This window comes from Felis catus, chromosome D1, assembly GCF_018350175.1.
Source record: "Felis catus isolate Fca126 chromosome D1, F.catus_Fca126_mat1.0, whole genome shotgun sequence".
NCBI lineage: Eukaryota > Metazoa > Chordata > Mammalia > Carnivora > Felidae > Felis > Felis catus.
This window is the reverse complement of record NC_058377.1, coordinates 48,435,094-48,457,844: the sequence shown is the minus strand read 5'-3', so window position 1 is coordinate 48,457,844 and position 22,751 is coordinate 48,435,094. Positions and strand designations below refer to the sequence as shown.

General features: G+C 36.4%; 1 protein-coding gene across 27 annotated transcripts in view; it reads right to left on the bottom strand.

Annotated features, from left to right (window-relative positions):
• Positions 1 to 22,751, bottom strand: part of DLG2 (discs large MAGUK scaffold protein 2) — a 2,054,427-nt gene that overhangs the window by 744,723 nt on the left and 1,286,953 nt on the right. The window contains exon 1 of one of the 27 annotated variants that reach the window (XM_023239390.2): positions 2,179 to 2,401. The exons of 24 other annotated variants lie outside the window; for them this stretch is intronic. In XM_023239390.2, the coding sequence (XP_023095158.1) occupies positions 2,179 to 2,283 (105 nt within the window). In that variant the 5' untranslated portion in view covers positions 2,284 to 2,401. Of the gene's footprint in view, positions 1 to 2,178; positions 2,402 to 22,751 lie in introns of those variants that run through there. 2 more of the 27 variants (XM_019811729.2, XM_045039823.1) reach the window with 2 other exon arrangements.

The following is a 22,751-nucleotide window of genomic DNA, read 5'->3' as shown; positions in this document are numbered from 1 at the left end:
ATATCCATGTATGTACATGTGTGTGTAAATATGTGTGTATCTTTGTATGTATGAAATACATTTTTACTGTGCTTAAACAGTGCATAAAGTATGAAATAAATAAAGACCTTTTTCTGAGATCTAAATTACATGTTCTGATAAAAAATTGAGGCTCAATTTAAACAGATTTACCTCCAGCTGATAGTAATATTTTAATAGCCATGTTTTCTAAAAGTAATCCTCATAAAATTATGATATAATGATATATTTAATGTAAGACTCGGAAAAAAATTGAGAATATTTGAGAGATTGGCAAATTCTTAATGTCTCCTAAAAGGACTTAGAGGACTCAAAATGAAGCTAACCTGAAAAAAAAAACCTGGAAATTTCTGTGTATGGTGCAGTGGAGGGAATTGGGAACAGACATTAGAATGGAAGAAAGAGTGGCCCATGGACTATGGAAACTAAATCCAAGGCTATTTTTTTCCAATAAGGGTCTATCCCCTACATCAAAACACTGCCACTCCCAACATAACCCCATTTTGATGCTTTAGTCAAGTTTTAATGTTTTCTCCAGATAGTTTTAAATAGAGATAATTTTATGAGGTCAGCATAGACAAAGCTGTTGATGAAAACTGCCATGTACTAACTGCAAATGCTAGAATTGGAGATTTGCTATTTGGTTTCATTTCTTAAGTGCTCAACAAGCACTCTTTGCTGTGCTACACACTTCTAGAACCTGGAGATAGATGCATCCTATATTCAGGGAGTTCAAGACAGGACAATAAGAAAACAAACAAATAAGTGTTAGTTTCTTCCTTAAACTTACTTTAATTTTCTCTTTCACTCCAATAAATGACAATATAAGAGACAGAGAAGAAAACACATGCAACAAAATATGTTAGGTGATAAATGGGAGGTGCATGCAAGCAGCACAAAAGGGAGAAAATAACTGCCTGGCCAGAGAAAGCTCCAAAACGAGGTGATACTAGCTTCACAAAGAGTATCATATTCTCCCTCATAAAACAAAGGAAGAAAAGCTTAATAAAGACAGGAGAAGCAAACTATACACATCAAGTCTCAGTTCAATGTAGAATCATTATAACTTATTCCATTGTGGAGAGATTTTCACCATTAAATGCCTTGCAAAAATTATGTTTTATGTCTTTAACTATCAAGATCAATTTACAGAGGTCCAACTAGAAAATAGTACTCCGTGAGAAGAACTTTAAAGGTATCACAGTCTTTGAAACATGTAGGTGATTCCCAAGTTACAGACAAAAATACAATATCACCTAACTTCAGTCAGTTGAAAATAACTTGAACTTCAAAGAAGATTTATTCCAACTATTGACAGAGGTATGTCTCTTGAGTTTCTACATCAGAAATAATGTTTTTCATAAGCTACTCCACACACATTTTTAGCAGAGACTAATTGTTAAGAGTTTCTTTTATTCTTAATTCTTTTATTATTGATCCTTCAAAACAGATTCAATTAAAGAATCAAATGTTTTAAAACTCTTATTCCACCTCATCTCAGCCTATCTAATGTAGCCACCCTCATTCTTCCTGTTAAATAATTATAAGCACAAACATTATTTCTGTAATATATAGCACAATGACACTGACTTATTAATTCATTTTATATATCTATATACTTCTACCAGCTACATTTACAAATTTCTAAAGAGTGCATCACTGCTTTACTAAAGGAACAGTCACGCTTTCAAGAGAGATTTTATGGTGGATTTCATTTGAATAAATAACCAAAATGTAAGAACTAACTTTTGGAATCTTGATCTATGTATCATACCCACTGCAAAAAGATATTCAAGCCATTCTAAGGAGTTCTGAGAGAATAAGCCAAGAAATACATACTGCAAGTTGTATCAAATATTAATATGAGAAATATCAATCTTGCTCCCTTTCTTTAGTACATGTTACTTGTTAGACACTACTATTTTCAAGAGGATGAGTTTGCTTGGACCACTATTTACTCTTTCTCATTGATCAACGTCTGGCCATATTAAGAATTCAGACTTCATACAGAGCAAGACAGAGATATATTTATCCCAAACAAAAGCTACAGAGAAGATACCACATCTTTAAGTGCATATAATACATGCCATTTATCTACAGCTATAAAAGGAAAAAGAAGAAGAAAAAAAATTTAGGAAAATAAAAGGAAATTTTCCTTACCGGAATGAATGCATGTTGCATAGCTTGCTCACATTGTTTTAAGGAAGCAATAGTATCCCACAAAAGCTGATAATTTTCAGCCCGGGAAGCACTTGGCCGTTGCATAGCGAAAGCTAGTAACACTCAAACTGAGCTCAAAGAACCCAGTTGAAGAAGGAAAAAACCCTGCAGATCTGTTACATAAACTTCTTAATTAGATCTGCTACACAAACTGCTATCTTAAGACTTAAAAAAAAAGTTAATCAGAACATTTCTTTTGGGGGATAACTGGGCATGACTTGAACAGAGACAGATGTTTTCATTGGGAAGGATTTTCGTTCCCACACTTGTGAAAAGCAATCCCATCAATGTTCCCCTGTCTTCACACGGGTCTGGCGAAACTGCACATACCATAAGTGTGTGGGGGGAAAGAAGTAGGAGGGAAGGAGATGTGAAAAAATTTCTACCAGAAGATTTGGGTGGCAGGCCATGAAGGTAAAATTTGAGTAGCTTGTGAAAAGTAGTAAAATTAATGGCAGTGGGTTACATACACCCATGTATGTTTATATGCAGGTGTCTATACTTGTCTGCTGTGAGAGAAATGCAACCATATACATTCATTCTCAAAGTGTTATTTAATATGTTCAACTCTCTTCTCACTTTAGTTAAGAACTAAACATGACATATTTTTTCATCTATGGAGCACCATTGCCTTTATTAACTACAGAGTTGTGTCCCTGGAACTATCCCTAAAGACCAGCCAGAAGGTTCTTAAGTATAAAATGTAGTCAATTATTTATCTTAAAATATAAAAGCAGTTAGAAGACCTTTCTGTTGCTTTATGTAGTAGAGAAAAGTCACATTTATTTGCTATTCTAAGTAGAATTTTCATAAATAATGCCAGGAGAATTGAGCCTTTAAACAGTCCTGGGACCAGAGAGTTGTCTTCCCAGAATTTGAACATGTTAATTCCAAAGAAATTGGTTGCACACTTTAACAGCAGTAAGGCTAGTATAAAGTACTAAATAAATATAGTACATATTCTAAGGCCTTCTTCACCTAATCAGGAGCCCACAAAGTAAAGTGAGGCTCCTCCACTAGCCCCTAGTCTTTGTGGGATTGGTGACTTGGGGGTAATGCATTTTGAAAGAAAAGACTGAGCACTCACAAGTTCCAAAGGAATCTGTACTCTCAGAGCTAATCATGTAGCCAACAGGAGGACATTTATTCAAGTATTTCTAGAGGTAAGGGGTAAACTGAGGGCAATACATAATATAATGAATAAATTGTGCTTTTAATTGACCCAAAAAATCTAAGGAGTACAAAACAAGGCACAAATTATGGGAAACAGTTTGATGACATAAATGAAGGATTTTGGCTGTATATTTTTAGAAGAGCTGCATGATTTGGGTTACCTAGTTTTTCTGCATTTATGTCATGGCAATGGCAGATTAGTTCATGATAATGACCTTGTACTATGAAAATCGCTAAGGCTGAAAGGTTTCCTCCTATCTCAATTATTTTTCAAATTTAATGAAGGAATTGGAAGTAGAATTGATCTTCCAAAATTTCTACCTGGGCTAATTTGTAGGAAGATTATTTTTCCTTAATATCTCATGAGTACACACCATGAGGCTATTGGCATTAGTTTGTTTTTCAATACGAATTCAACCAACCTTCTTTTTTTCTCATTCATGGTGTTCTGTTCAGCTCACACCCACAGTCCCTCCTCTGCCTTCATTCCTGCCCTTATACTCTCCCATCTGCCCCATCCACATGCTTCTTCCTTACACATTGTGGACCAGCCAGCCCACAACTTTCAGAAAATATTCCTTCCCTAGTAAATGCTCAGTATTTCTTTGCAAACAACAGGAAAATATAAAGTTGTTTTCTATGTTATCCTCCAAAATTTCAGCCATCCTTTCTGAATCATTTGAGCAAATATTCACCATTATTCCAGCCCCCAGCTGAATCTTCTGTCCTACCATGCATTTCTTCTACCTCTTGTCTGCCAGCTCCCTTCCTTCTTTCGTTTAAGCAGCATGTCCAAAAAGATCCTCCTTTCCTTACTCTTTAGAAACAGGGTAGATAATCTGCAGTCTACATGTAGAAACTCTACATAAAAAAAATGACCTTGGAATCATTCATTCTTCAATAAGCATATTAAGCATCTCTCATGTGTTATACATTTTTATTGTACTATACACAGATGCACAAATCAGATGGTGAGGTTCTCTTTAAGGAGCTTAAAGACTAATTGAAGGGACAATATCCGGGCATGAAAAAAAAAGCCAATTTAGAAAAAGGGTTATAAAAGAGGCAGCACAAACTATTCACAAAACAATGAAAAAGAAAAAAAAAACATATCCATTGGGAAAATTAGGGCAGCCTCATGGAAGATTTAGTACTTTGCTAGAGCTTAAGTTAGGGTAAAATGTGAACATGCAAAGATAGAAAAGGGATATTCCTGAGGAAAGAAAAGTAAAACAAAGGCAGAGGGTGGGGAATTAGAGGCCATTACTGATTGGTTTGGAAGGAATATGACACTAAGAGAGTTTAATAGTAAAATTTACGCTGGAACTAAAGCTACTCTTAAATGCAAACTCAATAGCTTCTTATTCCTAATGCTAACCAATCTTAGCTCTGACCAATTTTTAGAGCATCCATATGCATAAATTCAGTGAAACTCTTCTTAAACCTCATGAGGTGGTAAATTAATTCCATAGATTTATCCTCCACTTTTAAAAATATTTAGTTATTTTGAGAGAGAGAGAAAGCATGCGGGAGCAGAAGGAGAGAGAGAGAAACCCAAGCAGCCTTGGTGCTGCTAGTGCTGAGCCTGATAAGGGGCTGAGGGCTCCATGTCATGAACCATGAGATCATGACCTGAGCTGAAACCAAAAGTGGGGTGTTAAACTTGACTGAGTCACCCAGGTGCCCCCCAACACTTTTTAAATAGGTTCATTGGTATACTTTCGGAGGCTTTAGGTGGCTTTAGGTCATGTTACCTACTTACTTAATTATTTAGTTTTTATTAAACACAAACAACATGTTTTATACTCAAGCCCAATTGGTCTTTTTTTTTTTTTAGGAGAGAGTGTGCAAGCATGGAGTGGGGGTGGGGGTGTAAGAGGGTGTAAGGTTGGAGTGGAGGGAGAAGGACAGAAAGAGAGACTCTTACACAGCTCCATGCCCAGCTCAGAGCCCCACATGGGGTTCAATCTCACGACCCTGAGATCACGACCTGAGCTGAAACAAAGAAATCAAGAATCTGACACTTAACTGGCTGAATCACCCAGGCACCTCTAATCTTGTAAATTCTATAATCTATTACCTTCAACATTCAAGTGGAGTACACCATGAATCTTACTTGACCAAATATTTGACTTAGTGCAACTTGGCTTAGTTTAATAAACATTTATTGAGCTCTACTATAATCTCAGCATGGTGCTGGAAACAATGCAAAGGTAAATATATTTCAATCCTCTGTTTCTTTTCAACTGCTTTTCATTGTGCATTTGCCCCTGCCCACAAAGTTAGAGTGCACATATTTTCATCCTGTTAGCATAATGCCTGATATGTAATGGCTACCAAATTTCTGTTTAATACTCAGTCATTAGGCCATATGTACCTCATATTTAAATACATTGCCATGTTATAAATTAGATTACAGAGCTAAGAATGTCTAAAAATACTTTTTGTATGGTGGTATTGCCATGCCCAGGCAATTCTGCATTTGAATGCTTTCTATTGGTGATTTGTTTAAATATAACTTTATGGCAATTGTACTTCTAGTAAGAATGGAGTAACAGGGCTTGGATTTATAGTCCAGTCTGAAGAAACCAAAAAACAGGACAAAATACATGAAACAATGAATTTCAAGTACGGACACCAGCCAACAAAGAACAGTGAACTCTGAGAGACAGGAAACAAGCAAGGTAAGTCCTATAACTACCCCACCTACAACCTTGAATATCCATGCCACAATGAAGGGAGGGAGAATCCAAATGAAACCCAATGAACTTGCTGAGTTGATGAGACAGGGTTGTTTTTCTGAAGAGACCAAAGTGACAAGTAAAAACAGAGACATCTATAATTATAATTGGAGATTTTAATACCCTAAATAATTAATAGAATTCACAGAAAGAAATCTATAAAGTTATAGAAGGCCTTTACAAAACCATCCATGAATTTGAACTAATGTACCTTTAGAGAACACTCAACCCAGCAATGGCAAAATGCACATATTATTTTCAAATGCTCACGAAACATTTACCAAGATAGAACATATTTTGAACCATAAGTCAAATTTTAATAAATTTAAAGGGAGTCATGTTAAAAAAAAGTATATTCTCGGACCATAGTGAAATTAAGTTAGAAATCAAGGTAAAACAATCTCTGGACAGTCCTAAAATGTTTGGAAATTAATTAAAACACTTATAAATAACCCACTGGCTAAAGAACAAATAAAAAATAAATTAGAATGTATTTTGAACCAAATGAAAATAACCATAACATATCAAAATTTGTTGGATATCCTTAAAGCCAAAGTTAAAAGAACATACATAGCACTAAACACCTATTTTAAAAAGAATAAGAAAAAAAAAAGAGCTCAAATTAGTGATCTCAGCTTGCACTCTTCACAACCAAAAAATATAGCAAGAACACAATAAAAGAAGCAAAAGAAAGGAAATAAAAAGGATCAGAAGAGAAAGGAAAGAAAATCAGTAAAACTAAGAGCTAGTTCTTTGATAATATCAATAAAATTATAATCCTCTAGGAAGACTAATGAGGGAAAAATGAGGAAAGAAATAAATCATCAAAATCATGAATGAGAGAGGTAGTAGCATCACTATAGATCTTATAGCCTCCATGAAAGGTTCAATAAGAAAATCTCATAAAAAACTTTATGTCAACAAGTTTGACACCTTAGATGAAGTGGATACTTTTCTTGAGAAATATAAAATACTAATTCTCACTCAAGAGAGTAAGTAACATAAATAGCTAATCCATATATTTATCAAAGATAGTGAGGGGTGCCTGGGTGGCTCAGTTGGTTAAGTGTCTGTCTTCAGCTCAGGTCATGATCTTGCAGTTCGTTGGCCAGAGCCCTGTATTGGGCTATGTGCTGACAGCTCAGAGCCTGGAGCCTGCCTCAGATTCCACGTCTACCTCTCTCTGCCCCTCCCTGGCTTGCACTCTGTATCTCAAAAATGAATAAACATTAAAAAATTTTAAAGGTATTGAATTTGTAATTAAAAACCTATCACCGAGAAACTCCATGCCCAGATGCCTTCACTAATGAATTCTACCAAGTATTTAAGGAAGAAATAATAATGCTATACAAATTCTATCAGAGAACTAAAGAGGAAACAACACTTTCCAACTTGTTTTTTGGGGGCCAGATTACCCTAGTACTAAGCCAGATGAGGATATTACCAGTAAGGCAAATACCCATATGCCCTTATATATGCAAAAATTCTAAACAAACTTTAAGTAAATCGATTCCAACAATATATAAAAAAGGTAGTGAATCATGACCAAGTAGGTTTAACTTTTGAAAACAATCCAATATGATTCATGATATTATTTTTTTTTAATAATACAAAAAACAAAAAGAAGCATATGATCATTTCAATAGGTACAAGAAACACCATTTTACAAAATTCAGTATCTATTCCTAGCTTAAAAAACAAAAACAAAAACAAAAACAAACCTTTCAGGACAAGATCAGAATGTCTCTTCTTTTTTTAAATGTTTTTTCAATTAATTTATTTTGATAGAGAGAGAGCACACTAGCAAGTGGGAGAGGGGCAGAGAGAGGAAGAGTGAAAATCCCAAGCAGACTCCGTGATGTCAGCGTAAGAGTCTCACAAGGGACTCCATCTCACAAACCATAAGATCATGACCTGAGTTGAAATCAAGAGTTAGACGCTTAACAAACTGAGCCACCCAGGCACCCCAAGACATGTTTTTTCTTATCACTTATATTCAGCATTGTCTGGTAGGTTCTAGACAGTGCAACAAGTCAATAAATAGACATTGGAAAGGGAGAAATAAAAGTGTCTTTCTTCCCATAAGGCATAATTGTCTATGTAGAAAATTTCATGGAATCTAAAACAAATTCTAGAATTTATAAATGAGTTTAGCAAGTGTTGCAGAATACAAGATCAATATACAAAGATCAATTGTATTTCTCTGTATTAGCAGTAAATAAATGTTAACTGAAATAAAAATAATACCATTTATAATAAGATAAAAATATAAAATACTTAGGGATAAACTGCATAAAACATGTGCAAGCCATGTACACTGAAAAAACACATACATTTCCTGAGAGAAATTAAAGACATATAAGTAGAGAGATATACCATGTTTTTGGGTAAGAATAGTCAATATTGTTAAGATATCATTTTTTGAAAATTGATTTATAGATTCAATGCAATGTAATCCCAATCAAAAACTCTGCAATGCTATTTGTTTGTTTGCTTATTTGTTTGTCCTGGAAAAACTGCTAAGCTGATCCTAAAATTATATAGAAATTCAAAGAATATAGAATAACCAAAACAACTTTGAGATGGAAAAACAGAATTGGAGAAATAAATCTTACCTGTTTTCTAGTCCTATTATAAAGTTAAGGTAATCAAAGCAGTGTGGCACTGGCATAAAGATAAATAAACATACCAAGAGAACAGAATAGACTCCACACATCTATAGATAACTGATTTTCAATATAAATGCAAAGGGAATTCAATGGGGAAAAGGTAAACTTTTCAAGAAATGATGTTGGAACAATTGGATATCCAAATGCAAAACAGCAAATTTTGAATTATGTCTCTCTTTACAAATTTTTTTAATGTTTTATTTATTTTTGAGACAGAGAGAGACAGAGCATGAATGGGGGAGGGTCAGAGAGAGAGAGAGACACAGAAACTGAAGCAGGCTCCAGGCTCTGAGCTGTCAGCACAGAGCCCGACGCGGGGCTCGAACTCACGGACCGTGAGATCATGACCTGAGCCGAAGTCAGACGCTTAACCGACTGAACCACCCAGGCGCCACATACAAATTAATTCAAATTAAATTATAGACCTAAATGTCTAGAGTTTAGACATTTTTATAAATTAAACTAGAAAAAGAAAAAAAGTAGAAGAAAATCTTTGTGACTTTTGGTTAGATATATTGGTATGTATATTGTAACAGATGAGTGAAAAGGAATGAACTATTGGTACATACAACAACTGAATGAATTTCAAAATAACCAAGCTGAATCAAAGAAAACATTAAAAGTACATATTGTTTATCCCATGTATATAAAATCCTAGAAAATGCAAACTAATCTATAGTGACAGAAAGGAAAATCTGGGAATAAGGGTAAGGAAGGTCAGGGGAGGAAGTTGGATGGAGAGATTACAAAGGTACATGATGAAACTTTTGAGGGTGATATAGATACATTCATTACCTTAAATGGATGGTATCATAGGTCAAAACTTATCAAATTATACATCTTAAATATCTTCAGTTCATTGGATATTAATTATACCTCATTGAAGCTATTTTTAAAAAGTTCTCTAAAAGTTCATAGAAAAACCATCAGAAAGTATCACTCTCCTGGGTTTTATCCCAAGTGATAAATTCTGTCACCCTTTAATGTTACAAACTTATAGTTTGATCCATCTCCCATAGGAAGGGAGAGGATTAGAAAACAATGACTTTCTAGCAAGAAGGGAAACAAAATATACACGTAAGCTTAACAAGAGGAAAGGACCAAAATTTCATATCTGGGGGCCTTTACTCTTAGTTATGATTCTTGCCCTAATTATCTCTAAGATCTTGGTTCAGTTATTTTGCTTTGACAAGCTGAAATTACTCATCTATAAAATGAAGATCTTAGATTCAACCATCTCTTGTTTCTTTCAGTTAGAATTCAGTGATTTGTGAATATATTTTAATCCTCAATAATTCCATTTTCCTCTCAAAGTAAGCACTTACAGACAAGACCTTAAATTTAGCAAAGATATCCCAAGTAATTCTGAATTATGCATTATGTCATACATGTTGACAATCTCTCTCTAGTAATACAGTAAATTCTCTTGAGGGTAGGATCCTCCATCGTAAAAACTCTGGTTTCCCTGTCATATTTGAAGCTCAGAGCTTACATAATTGTAACAGTGACATTATAACATATTAAAATTGTAAGAATAGAAATTTACCATTTTACTTTGTTAAAAACTACTTTACCCTGCAGCATCAAGGTGCTTTTCTCAATATACAGATAGAGAAATAGGTCCATAGAGGCTAATGTAACTTGCTTTGCCACTTACTAGCTATGCTACCTTGGACAGGTCCTTAGTTTCTCTGCTTCAGTTTGTCATCTGCAAAGTGGAGATTAACAGAACTCACCTCTTAGGTAGTATTTGTACAATTTCATCTGTCTATCTATCTATATATCTATCATCTATCTCTCTTTTTTATGTTTAATTGTAGATAGAGCATGAGCAGGAGAGGGCGGGGGAGGGGGGCAGAGACTCACTGACAGAAGGAGCCTGATACGGGGCTGGAACTCATGAATCATGTGATCATGACTTGAGTCAAAGTGGGATGCTTAACCCACTGAGCCACCCAGGCACCCTAATATTTGTAAAACTCTAGAGAAGAGCCAGGCACACAGTACGCACTAGTAGCATTTATGAAATTAATCCATTTCATTTTAATTTGTTAATATATTTAATAAATAAGTACTAATAGGTAGGTAATAAGTAAAATCTATAATAAATTCATATCTTATGGTTCCATTTGACTAATGATCAAGAAATATTTAGGTAGTTGCAGACTGACCTTCCCTGACCACTACCACACCCTACTCTAAAGTATGTATCCTCCTAATGTTCTTTCTCCCAGAACCTTGTTTGTTTCCTTCATAGTTCCCATCTTAACTTGAAATATATTTGTTTATTCACTTTTTGCTTTTAGTCTCTTCCACTAAACTATAGTTTCAGAGAAGAGAAGCAAATGTACACTCAGCATCAGCACAATGCCTGGGACATGATGGGCTCTTTCAGTGTTTGCTTGATATTACTGCTATTAATGAGGCCTAGAATAGATAAAAGCTTAATAAAACTTGGATAAACTTATGTTAGTATGTTTATTATGGTGTGTGTGTGTGTGTATGTATTTTTCAAGATACAGGGTGAATTTGGCCACGGTTCGTATCAAAAATTCACATCTGACCCATTTTCTCCTATTTAAGAGAGAATAACATGTCTTTTTCGATGGGGGCAAAACTCATGTGAGTGTACCAGGGTAAAGGGGGGCATGAACTTTTACTGTATGCAGCAGTGCTCCAGAGGGCATGAAATGTCCTGTAGTACATAAAAAATCATACAAAAGAGAAGTGTGCTATATATTTAATCAGTCAATCATACTTCAAACATGCTTAAGAGATGCAAGTCATTGCAAAAGTGTGCTATTCCTTGTTCTCTGCACAGTCTGGATTCCTAAACACAGAACTATCAAGGAAAGAAAGAGAGTGATCCCAAGCAAGCAGACTGAAGCAGTCAGGACACTAGTTCTGCTTTGAACATGGTTCTACCTACCAGTAGATGACAGCAACATTAGTTAAGGTCAGAGCTAACCTGGATAAAACTAGGAGGCAGATCAAATGTGTCTTCCTCATCTTCTTCCCCTTCAAGAGTCCTCTGCTCTTCTCCTTGGACTCTCCTAACAGAAGAAAAGCTACAAGAACTCACAGATAAGACAGTAATAAGAATCTGGGGTGCCTGGGTGGCTCAGTCCATTAAGCATCTGACTTTGGCTCAGGTCATGATTTCAAGGTTCATGATTTTGAGCCCCGTGTCAGGCTCTGTGCTGACAGCTAAGAGTCTGGAGCCTGCTTCAGATTCTGTTTACCTCTCTCTCTGCCCCTTCCCCGCTCACATTCTGTCTCTTTCTCAAAAATAAATATTAAAAAAAAGAATTTAATATCTGCCCCCTACTTGCTTTCTGGACTCTTTTTGAGGGTAGGTGTGATTCTTATTCATCTGTTTATCCCCAGGCCCTAGCATGCTGCCTAGCATATAGTGAGGATGGGCAAAGGTTTGTTATAGAAACAGATGAATGTGAAAAGTATTCCATTTAATGTTGATAATGACAGAAATTCCTTATATTTATAGACTACATTTTGCTGACAAAGCACATTCACAAAGAGGAATTCTCTTCCTTTTCACCCTCTGTCTATTCACTCATTCACATACTAAACATCAGGGGTGCCTGGCTAGCTCAGTTGTAGAGCATGCAACTTGATCTCAGGGTGGTGAGTTCAAGGCCCACCTTGGGCCTAGAGCTTATTAAAAACAAACAAACAAAAACAAAGAAAATCCCAAAACCAAAAACCAAATATTAGTAAATCAATGCCTTCTTATTTAATACAGTACACAGATTTCTTTCCTGAATTGCGTATTTGGCTGCATGCTGGTCATCTCCACTCAAGTATCTCACAGACATCTCAGACTTACTGCCTTGAAAATCTGAACTCTTATCCTCTTTCCTTCCCCTCAAATCTGCTATTCTTTCATTTCTTTATCCAGCAAATCCCAGCTCCTTCCACTTGGTCATTTAAGCCATATGCATTCATCACAGGAACTCCCAATATCTACTTCATCATGAACACTGGAATCTGCTCTAATCTTGCCCATCACCAATGTCATCATGTGCCCTTCTCCCCCACTCCATGATGCAGCCCCACAGGCCTGCTTCCAGTATGTAGGATATGATGAAGCTCATACTTGTGTCAGTTCCTATGCAAATGCTACTTTGCTTCAAATCTTCTCCCACCTTTTCTCCAGAATTCTCTCCCACTTATCCTTCAAATCTCAGTTCCACTATTCACTGTAGGAGGCTTCACAGCATCTCTGTCCTCTCCTCACTAGATGTCAGTAGCATTCCCTTCCCCCAGCTTTAACAACCAAAAAAATCTCCAGCCATTGCCAAATGTCCCCCGGAGGGATGAAATCCCATCCAGTTGAGAACCACTACTCTAGACTCTGTCAGGGCCCCTGTCACAGCTTTTCATGGAACCTAGTTTATAAACCTCTTTTTTTGTGGCTTTCAGATTATTGCTGAACTCCTCATTGGACTACCCTCCCATGGACAGAAAAGAGTCCCTTTGTTTATCATTACATCCCTGTATGTACATAATCTCTAGCATGAGATTGGTGCTCACTGAACATTTGTTGAATAAATGAATGGATTGGATTATCACAAAAACTACATGGAGTGTGTACAGCCACAGTGAGCACTCCCATTTCTAAACTGAAGTAACAGATAGACTGAATGATTAAATGATAGGCACGTGAATTGCACCAGGAATAAATGGTAGATATAAGACTTGAACTTAGGTTTTTCCACTCTCAGTTCTTTTTGGCAGCATATATTATTCGATTGACATTCCCATGTTTTAACCTTCTCAGATTACTTTATTTCCCTGGCTTCCACATTTCCCATTGCATTTTGTCTTTGCCATCTATGCAAGAGTATTATACTCCTAACTGTATTTCAAGGGCTGAGATGCCCAGGTCCTCACAGTAGCTTCCAATAAGGCTGCACTCTGATGCTTTTGAAACCTCACAACATATTAAATATAGGAGGGAGGTGATTAGGGCTTTTCATGTTGTAATAGGAATGCTAGATGGAAAAAAAATCAATAACTCCCCTGAGTGAATTTGCTTTTATGGTATTCTTAGCCCTGTGGCCCACTCTAGTAAAAAGCCTGGAGAGAAGTAATCATATGACATGTAAGATAATCTGATTTTAATGTAGGCATTGTAGAACTGCTAACTTGAACATAAAAGAACTTATAAAGATGCCTCACTAAAATTTCTTTTATTTCTGTGCTGCCTAAGTATGGCCAAACAGAAACATCTCAACTGGAAATAGAAAAAATATATATATTAATGGCACTTTCCATATGCCTATTGCACTTCTATTTTCCAGAGGTTTCACATGCAAGATCTATACAGCATAACTACTCATTTTTTTTTCCAAACAAGTATTTTTGAATGGCCTAAGTGTTTTGATGGCCAGTGAGGAGGTGGCTGAGAGGGCAGGGCACACTGTTAAGAGGTAAACCTGGCATGGAGAGGAACTGATGTTAGAATTTCCTTACTGGCAGCTAAGCCTGGGGGTTGAAGTCCTTTCTCCTCCATAAGCAATGCCTATTCTTTCCTATCTCTACACCGAGGCAGAGAGCACAGTTAAGGGTAGATGATATGGAGTCAGATTTCCTGGGTTAGAATCCTAGTCAGACTGTGTTTTAATTATTTGACCTTGATCAGGATTCTCTATAGCCTGGGCTTCAGTTTCCTCATCTATAAAATAGGCTTGATAATGGCATTTATGTTATATGGTTGTTGTGAGGGTTAAACAGGTCAGCCCATGTGACCAGTATAAAATAAATGCCCAGTAAATAGTCATTAGCTGTTATCTTTATTTAAATATACATATTTCTTTTGCTATGTAACACAAAGTTCTATCCATATGTCCTATGTTTATAATCTCACTAGTTCATAAGCACTTCAAGAACCTAATCTTCATTGCATTTTCATCATTGTATAAGTATCTCACTTGATTCTTAAAAAAAAATCCTAGGAAGCTAGAATGGTTTTATCTATTTTATAGACAGGAAACTGAGACCCAGACTGACTGGAATGTGCCAAGGATTATGCAGTTAGGCAGTGGTAGGGCCAGGACTAGAGCATTGGTCTTCTTAGGAAGACTCTTTTGAGCAGTTGATACCATAAAAATTTCATAGATTCACTTCTTGTCTCAACTCAGGATATCAAAATGGCCCTAAAAAGAAGTTCGCTGAGTGCCTTTCCTCCCTTTTCCTCACTCTTATCAGTATGTCTCCACTAGGTCGCAACTACATGTTTTAATCAGTATTTGAATAATACTCTGTCTCTCTCTTGCCTTCCCTACCTCTGCCTGCTCCCTCCATTTCTTTCCTTTCTTTTTCTCTCCCTTACCTCCACTTCTATCCTTTCTTTCTCTATCCCTTCCCCTGCACTCCTACACATACACACACACACACACACACACACATACACACACACACACACAGAAATATCTTATTGGTCTATTTCACACAGAGGAGAGGGTGATGACTTTGATGTTTCCAACATATATGATGAGAAAATGGGGATCAGGTGAGAGCGAGGAAAGGAATGGAGTTTGAATTAAAGGTAGATAGATGTATAGGTGTATAGATATATAGATACATAGATGGATGGATGGATAGATAGATAATATGGAAAAGAGAAAGAGACAGTCCTTGATCCTAATAAAGCTTGTAGCCAGGGGAACAACAATTAATAAAAAATCTTGCTGGGAGATGATGAATGGGTCTGAGTGTCTGCTCCATTAATTATTTACTGTGTGAATTTGGGAAATTTGGTTAACCTTACCAAGTCTCAGCTTCCTGCTGTGTAAATAATGAATAATAATAATGTTTTCAATCTTCCGGGAATATTGTGAGGATGAGTGAATTGCTTAACATTTCTTAGAACATAAAAGAGTACTAAATAAATAATAATAAATAAATGTTGGCTATCATCAATAGTATTATCATTACAATTAATATTATTAATGCTATCAAGAAGGAGAAAGTATAGAAGGACTCTGAGGTGAGGGTGATAAATTTCTGTTTGGCACTTCAGGCAATAAAGAGCTATGAGGGGAAAGTATTATTCAAAGAAAATTTATAGTTATTGGTTAAATGACTGGTAGGTTAAGTACTACAAATGAGGGAATTCAGCTAGGATTTATTTTCAAGAGCCAAGGGGTTCTGGGTTAGAACAAAAGCTAAATCCCTGTCTTAGAGTCATCCCAAACATTTATCCCTAGCGCTCAGGAAGTCCAGGCCTATTCACCCCAAAATGAAGTTGCATGTAGAATGTTACTATATCACTAGCAAAACCCCAGATTAAACAAACTAAATCATTTGAGATTATACTATGGAGTCAAGACAGTGACATGTAAACTACTCGAAAGGCTAGTCATAAGCATAAATAATGGATTTTACCAAAATAAACCTTGCGAATTTGATTTCACTGAACTGTGCTGATGGGATAAAAGGTTAGTTAACATTGGGCTCACAAACATTTATACCAGGAGGAAGCTTTTTTAAGGCACTGAGACTAAATATTACTCAGGCACAGAAATATAATGTTTTGTTGGCTTTATAATTCCTTTAAATCAGCAGTCTCTCCCCATAAAAACATAAAAAAAGCATATGTTTTTTGATATCCTTTTACCCAGCAATAATTTCATTTCAAAAACATTTCAGTGAACACTAATTGAACAGAAACTGTCAATTTTCCTTTTACAATGAAAGGAAAATTGCTGGGATGAAAAGTTTCTAATCATTACATCTAATTAAAAAGTTAATCCTTAGGTTCCTCATCTTTAAGTTCCTCCAAATATAACAAAAGAGTTTCCTTTTCAAAAATGGTAGACAAAAGCAGTCATTAGGTAATGTTACTTCCACAGTAAAGCCACAAACTTGGAAATAATATTGGCCCAAGCTGTTGTGAGAGAATTAGAAAAATTACAGGAATCAACAAAAATCTTGGCCTGTAGTGACCTATGTTTTTCAATGCAGAAAAAACCCATTTGAGAACCAACAGTGGGGGATCAAATAAGTAATTATGATCTAAGCCTTTTGTGCTTTGGAGACAGAAAAATGGGCTCTATATCCCAGCTATGGAGAAATGCGATGTGACTCACTCTCTTAATATGAGTAAGAGGAAGCTTTACAGGTTCAAAAAGAGAGAGAGAGAGAGCCAGAAGCAAGCTATCCTTTTAAATAGGTGAGGCTTTAGACCAAGATCCAACTTAAAACCCATCTTCTAATGTCACCCTCCCCACAACAACCTGCTGATGCCTAGAGGAGAAGAAAGGAGAAGAGCCTAGATGAATATGGGACATAATCCATCTACATATGATTGTCTCACATGGATCATGAGAAAGGGGTGGGGAATAGTTCTGAGAGGCTCAATGCAAATTGCAGGATTATGAGCAGGTTGTACTGACTATTTCTACTTCTTGCTTAGTGTTTTAAGTATTTTAGGGGATTGTATGGTGATAAAAGCAAGAAAGTCTCCTTCTAGGTGCCCTTTGCTAGAGGGAGTAGTAAACAGATCCATAATATAGCAATGCATTTTCTAAGAGTAATGCTCCATGTGGAGCATCTGACTTCGGCTCAGGTCATGATACTGTGATTCACGAGTTTGAATCCCACGTTAGGTTCTGTGCTTACAGCTTCGAGCCTGGAGCCTGCTTCAGATTCTGTGTCTCCCTCTCTCTCTATCCCTTCCCCACTCACGCTCTGTCTCTCTCTCTCTGAAAAATAAATAAACATTAAAAATTTTTAAGAGGGTTTCCCAATTTTCATTAACCAGGACCAGCAAGATCATTCTCAGTAACTAAGCCTACTCATTCTGATAATACTCAGTGCAACTTCTAACCCATTACAAAAGTCCTCACTAAAGGCTGAATATCTGCAGCTCCGAAATAAGCAAATACAATTAGATGTCAACTCAGATCATGGCCTTCACAGAGCAAAAGGGCAATCTTCCTAATGGATTTTTCTCTTCCTTCCAGACAAAATTCTTTCTACATTTGGCCTCTCAGGGAAAGGAGGGATAAAGATTGAGCAAATATTTTTTTTTTGCACAATGTTTTTTCCTATAAGGACCTTTTAGAGTTCACTGACATCCTCTGTTTTCTGCCTTTACTTTCTTTCTGAGAAGCAAATACTGTGTACTAAACAGGAGTGAAAAATACGAAGCCCTTGCTCTTCTCTCTACAAGGTGTGTATGGCTGAAACTAAGCTTTTTGACATTTTTGAACCTTTATTTTCTCTACTGTAAAACAGGGATAATAATCCCTGACATGGCAGGGGTCTTGGGGGATCAAAGAATGTGGAAACGCTTTGGAAATCACAAGGGGTGATTATTTTTCTGTGTAAGGGAAAGAAAAAGGTATTTAGCCTTTATTGGACATGTACCAAATACCAGGTAAAGCACTAAGCCCCTTATGTACTAGGTCTTTTAATAAAGTAACCCAATGGTATGGACATGATGCCCACAGAATAGGCAAGCAAAGGAAATGGTAGAGAGACTGAGTAATGTATCTAGGCTCTCAAAGCTTGTTAATTGTACAGGCAAAATTAAAATCAATCTTGTTTCTCTCCAAAGACAATGCTCAGCTTCCAGAAAATAGGAAATTATGCTTTTGGTGCACAGTGGTAAAAATGCAAGGTTTGAGAGTGAATCAGCAAAGGCTTGAATGCTAATGCTGCCACTCACTCGGTGTTGCCACGGGTAAGTTGTTTAAATTCTCTCTGAAGTTTTGTTGTCTCATCTAAAAATGAGAAAGACTAGTGACTTTACCCACATAGTTGTGAAGATTTCTTGAAAAAATGCATACATAGCACTTAGCAGGATAGTTGGCGCACAGTTAACATTCAATACACATCAGTTATTGCTGTTTCATCACTGAAAAACATTTGTTAGCAGCCGATTCAGGAAATGTTTCAGAAAAATGTCATAGTCCCTTATAGTTTATTCTGAATAATTTAAAGATAAGGTAGATTTTATCATATACAACTAAAAATTGAATAAAATCATTGGAAGTCAGCTGAGTGAGCTAAAATACATGAGATTGAAGAAATCCAATCAGATATGAGGTGAAAGTTATGGTCAAGATAACGCAGAAAGAGTAAAGTCAGGAAGAAAAGAATGAAAATTGCCAAATTTGACTAAGCGGGCAATGCACAAATCTTTCAGTATTTTGACTGACAGCTAACCTGGAGTCTAAGTTCTTGGCTACCCATTCACATGCATGGTATACTTTACATTATGTATTCTAAATGATATAGGGCATATGGTCCCTTCATTGAAAACATTAAAAAGTCAAAGTTAAAATGCTAACCTCTAAAGTTAGATTCCCTCTTATCTATTTAAAAACTTATTTAACAAGGCTAAAAAAAAATTTAAGTGTGAGGTTTCTCCTCACGCAATGACCTTTATCTCTGATTTATGCTCTGAAAAACAATCTACAGATGATGCAAAGATCTAGGAGATACAAGGGCCCATCTAAGAACAACAAGTCAACCTGGGTTTAAACATTGACTCCACTGATAGTTGGGCAACCTTGTATGAATGCTTCTCTTTAACTGTGAAATGGGAGTAATATCCTTAGTCTTTTAGGGTGATTGTGCAGGTTACAGAAGTTGATATGGCTCCATTTACAACCTAGTTCCTAGCACCTAGGAGGCAATAAGTTATCTTCACTTAGTTTCCTTTTTCTTAAGTATTTTGGAAAACATCTAATCTGTTTATTAAGTGCCCACAGGTTCTAAATTCATCCTTAGGTATTGGTGAAACAGAACACTGCTCCTGCCCTTGAGGATTTCACAGACTAGCTAATCATTTCATGGAACTGACACCATACACTATGATGGAATTAATATGGAGTGGAATGGAAAAACAACATGTTTAAATTGGTTGGGGGTCTAGGAGAGGGTGGGGAATAAGTAGACCAAGAAAAACTACAGACAAAAAGAAATGCTACATGTTCAAAGGTAGTCAGATTCTGCAGAAAAACAACAGAGGAAAGGATTTCCCAGGCTCAGAATAAAAGCACATGAGGTAGGTTATTCTTCACTCCTGCAGTTTAGAGTAGGGACGACTTCTCCAGTGAAATGCTCTGGGTCTCTTACGCCATTCCCAGAAGGAGAAAGAAGCTTTATACTGGGTAAGTTTGAAGAAACAAACTGGGCATGCTCAGCTCACTCTTTCCTTTTCTAAGACAGCCAGCCAGCCGGAGCTTTGCGATCTCTTTCCGCTGTGAGATAAGCTTAGCAAGGCAGGCTGTGCCTCTGCAGAAGCTGGCAGTTTGGGGCAGGGAGTAAATCCAGTTCAAAAGATCTTGGCAAACCCGTCTGACTGCCTACTATAGCCATTTCCTCCAATATAGCTTTTATCAGTAATAAATCTGTATTTTAAAAAAATCTCTATCAGAATCTGGCACCTTTATCTTATCTGGTTTTGTTTTAAGGTGAAAAAAAAAAAGACATTCTATTTATTGAGCTCCTCAAACTAGATAAAGCATCAGCGTTTAGAAAGAAGAGAGTGCATAGTGTATTCAAAATGTGACACTTCTTTTTTTTTCTTTTTTCTTCAGGAGACTAATGTACTTAGTACAGGGAAGAAAGAACTAGTTTTAAGGTTTCAAGTTGGTCAGTAAGTGGGTTGTGGGGGCTTTTCTGTCATCCTAAAGGATTTGCACAATATCCCATAAGCAGTGTGAAGCCAAGGAAAGATTTGAAGTTGGAGAGATAAGAAGCATTCTGTGGGAGGAAGGAATGTTGGAATATTCTGGCAGCTTGAGGTGCATGGGTTTGTGGTGTACTAGTGGCAAAAAGCCATTTTAAAGGCTGTTCCAACAGTCTAGGTAAGATCTTTGTGGGTAGATTTAATCATTGATCCAATATTGATCTCTAAAGTCTCTTAGAATCTAATAAATGTAAGACAGAAAGACAACATGCCTTACTGTGAAATTGCACTTTTAAAATACCTTAAAGGCCAAGGGGAGGGGTGGGGGAAGCTGCAGATACAGACAGTTCCCGACTTAGGTGCCTTGACTTACAATTTTTTGTCTTTACAGTACTGTGAAAACAATACACATTCAATAAAAACCATACTTTGACTATTGAATTTTGATCTTTTTCTGGGCTAGCGATATGCAGGATGATCGTCTCTTATGATGCTGGGCAGCAGCAGCAGGATGGAGCTCCTAGTCAGCCACGGGACCCTGAGGGTAAACAAGCAAAGCACTTGCAACCATTCTGTGCTTCACTTTAAGTGCCATATTCAACAAATTACACGAGATACTCAACACTTTACTATACAATAGCCTTTGTGTTAGACAATTTTGGCCCAACTATAGGCTAACACAAGTGTTCTGAATAGGTGTACATGAAGCAAGGCTAAGCTATGATGCTCAGTAGGTTAGGTGTATTTGATGCATTTTCCAATCATATTTTCAATTTATGACAGGTTTATCAGGACTTAAACTCATTGTCAGTTGAGGAATATCCTTAATGAGGGTTCCAATAAGAGGGACTAAGCTCAGCTGTTGCTGAAATGAAGAGGTGATTACATGGACAATCTAGAGCTCATCAGAAATAATCACACCTAATTTAAAAGCCATTGTCTAAAAGACAAGCCAAATTTCACCAATCATGCAATAGGTTGATGTTTTGTGGGGGAGGGGGGAAGAGAGAGCATACAAGTCTCTTGCACCACCATTACCACCACCAGAAAAAGAATAGGCATGGAACAGCACTAATGTAACAGACTAGAGCATAAAGGGTATCGGAAATATAATGTGTAACATGATTCATCTCATGATGTGACATGTAAACAAACAGGAGGGAATTTCTAGTGGATAGAGAGAAGAACTGCAAATCACAGCTGTCTGACTAATCACACTCTGGTCCTGGTTCCTCTTGTTATACAAGCACTCTGTTTTGAAGTAACTAAATATTATGAATTTATATCTTCAAGCTGTTGTGCATACATTGAAGAGGTTAAATTGAGCTAGCTTTTTGAAGAATATCCCTTGTTTTCTACTGCAGAAATGAGAGATAAAACTTAGGGATGCAATACCATATTTATTTAGCAAAACTTTGTTAAGGACTTATTGGATGTTATCTATTGTGTTGGTTAAGTGACAGATCTGTCCCTTGGATAGAACAACGGCAGCAGCCACACTGGACCCTGAGCTTGGAGGGGGAGATGTCCTTAAATTATCAATCATCTTTCAAATTTCAAAGGAATTTAGAAAGCTTTTCTCATTCCAGTTTTTGACGAATTTATCTCTATTCCAAAATGAAGTTGCAAGAAAATAAATAAATATTTAAATAGAATTTCCAAAAGAGCTGTAAGTACATTATTTTTTTAAAAAACTGTATTTTTCCTACTTCGTTCCTAAACTTACTAAATTTGGCCTCATTCCTAATCATCATTTTTTGAGCTGTATTGTGACCTAAATAAGTTTAGTTTTTTGATCACTTAATGCTTATCAGCTTCTTATAAATCAAGTCAACATCAACAAATGCGGGGTACTGTATGAATTAGTCCAGCACAAAGAAAAGAGTGACCCTCTGAGATCAGACCTGAGCTCCAAACATAAATCTGATCCTTAGTGGTATAAATTAGGGCAAGTTACTTTGTTTCTAAAAGTCCATTTGCTCATCTATAAAATGGGGAGAAGATGACCTATATCCCCACGCTATTTTGAAGGTTATAATAAATTAATATATAAGAAATGCTTCACATATGACAGCAATTATTGTAATTTATAATTATGCCATTCACATAAAGTACATAGCATCACTGAATGCAAGGGCTATAAAGAAACTAGAGATCTAGGCTGCCATGTCTTTCCTTATTATTCATGGCTAACTGTGCTAATCTTCAGTTCTCTTTTCTGAGAGGTCCAAATGTAGCTTCACCGTCTTTTTTAGCATCACT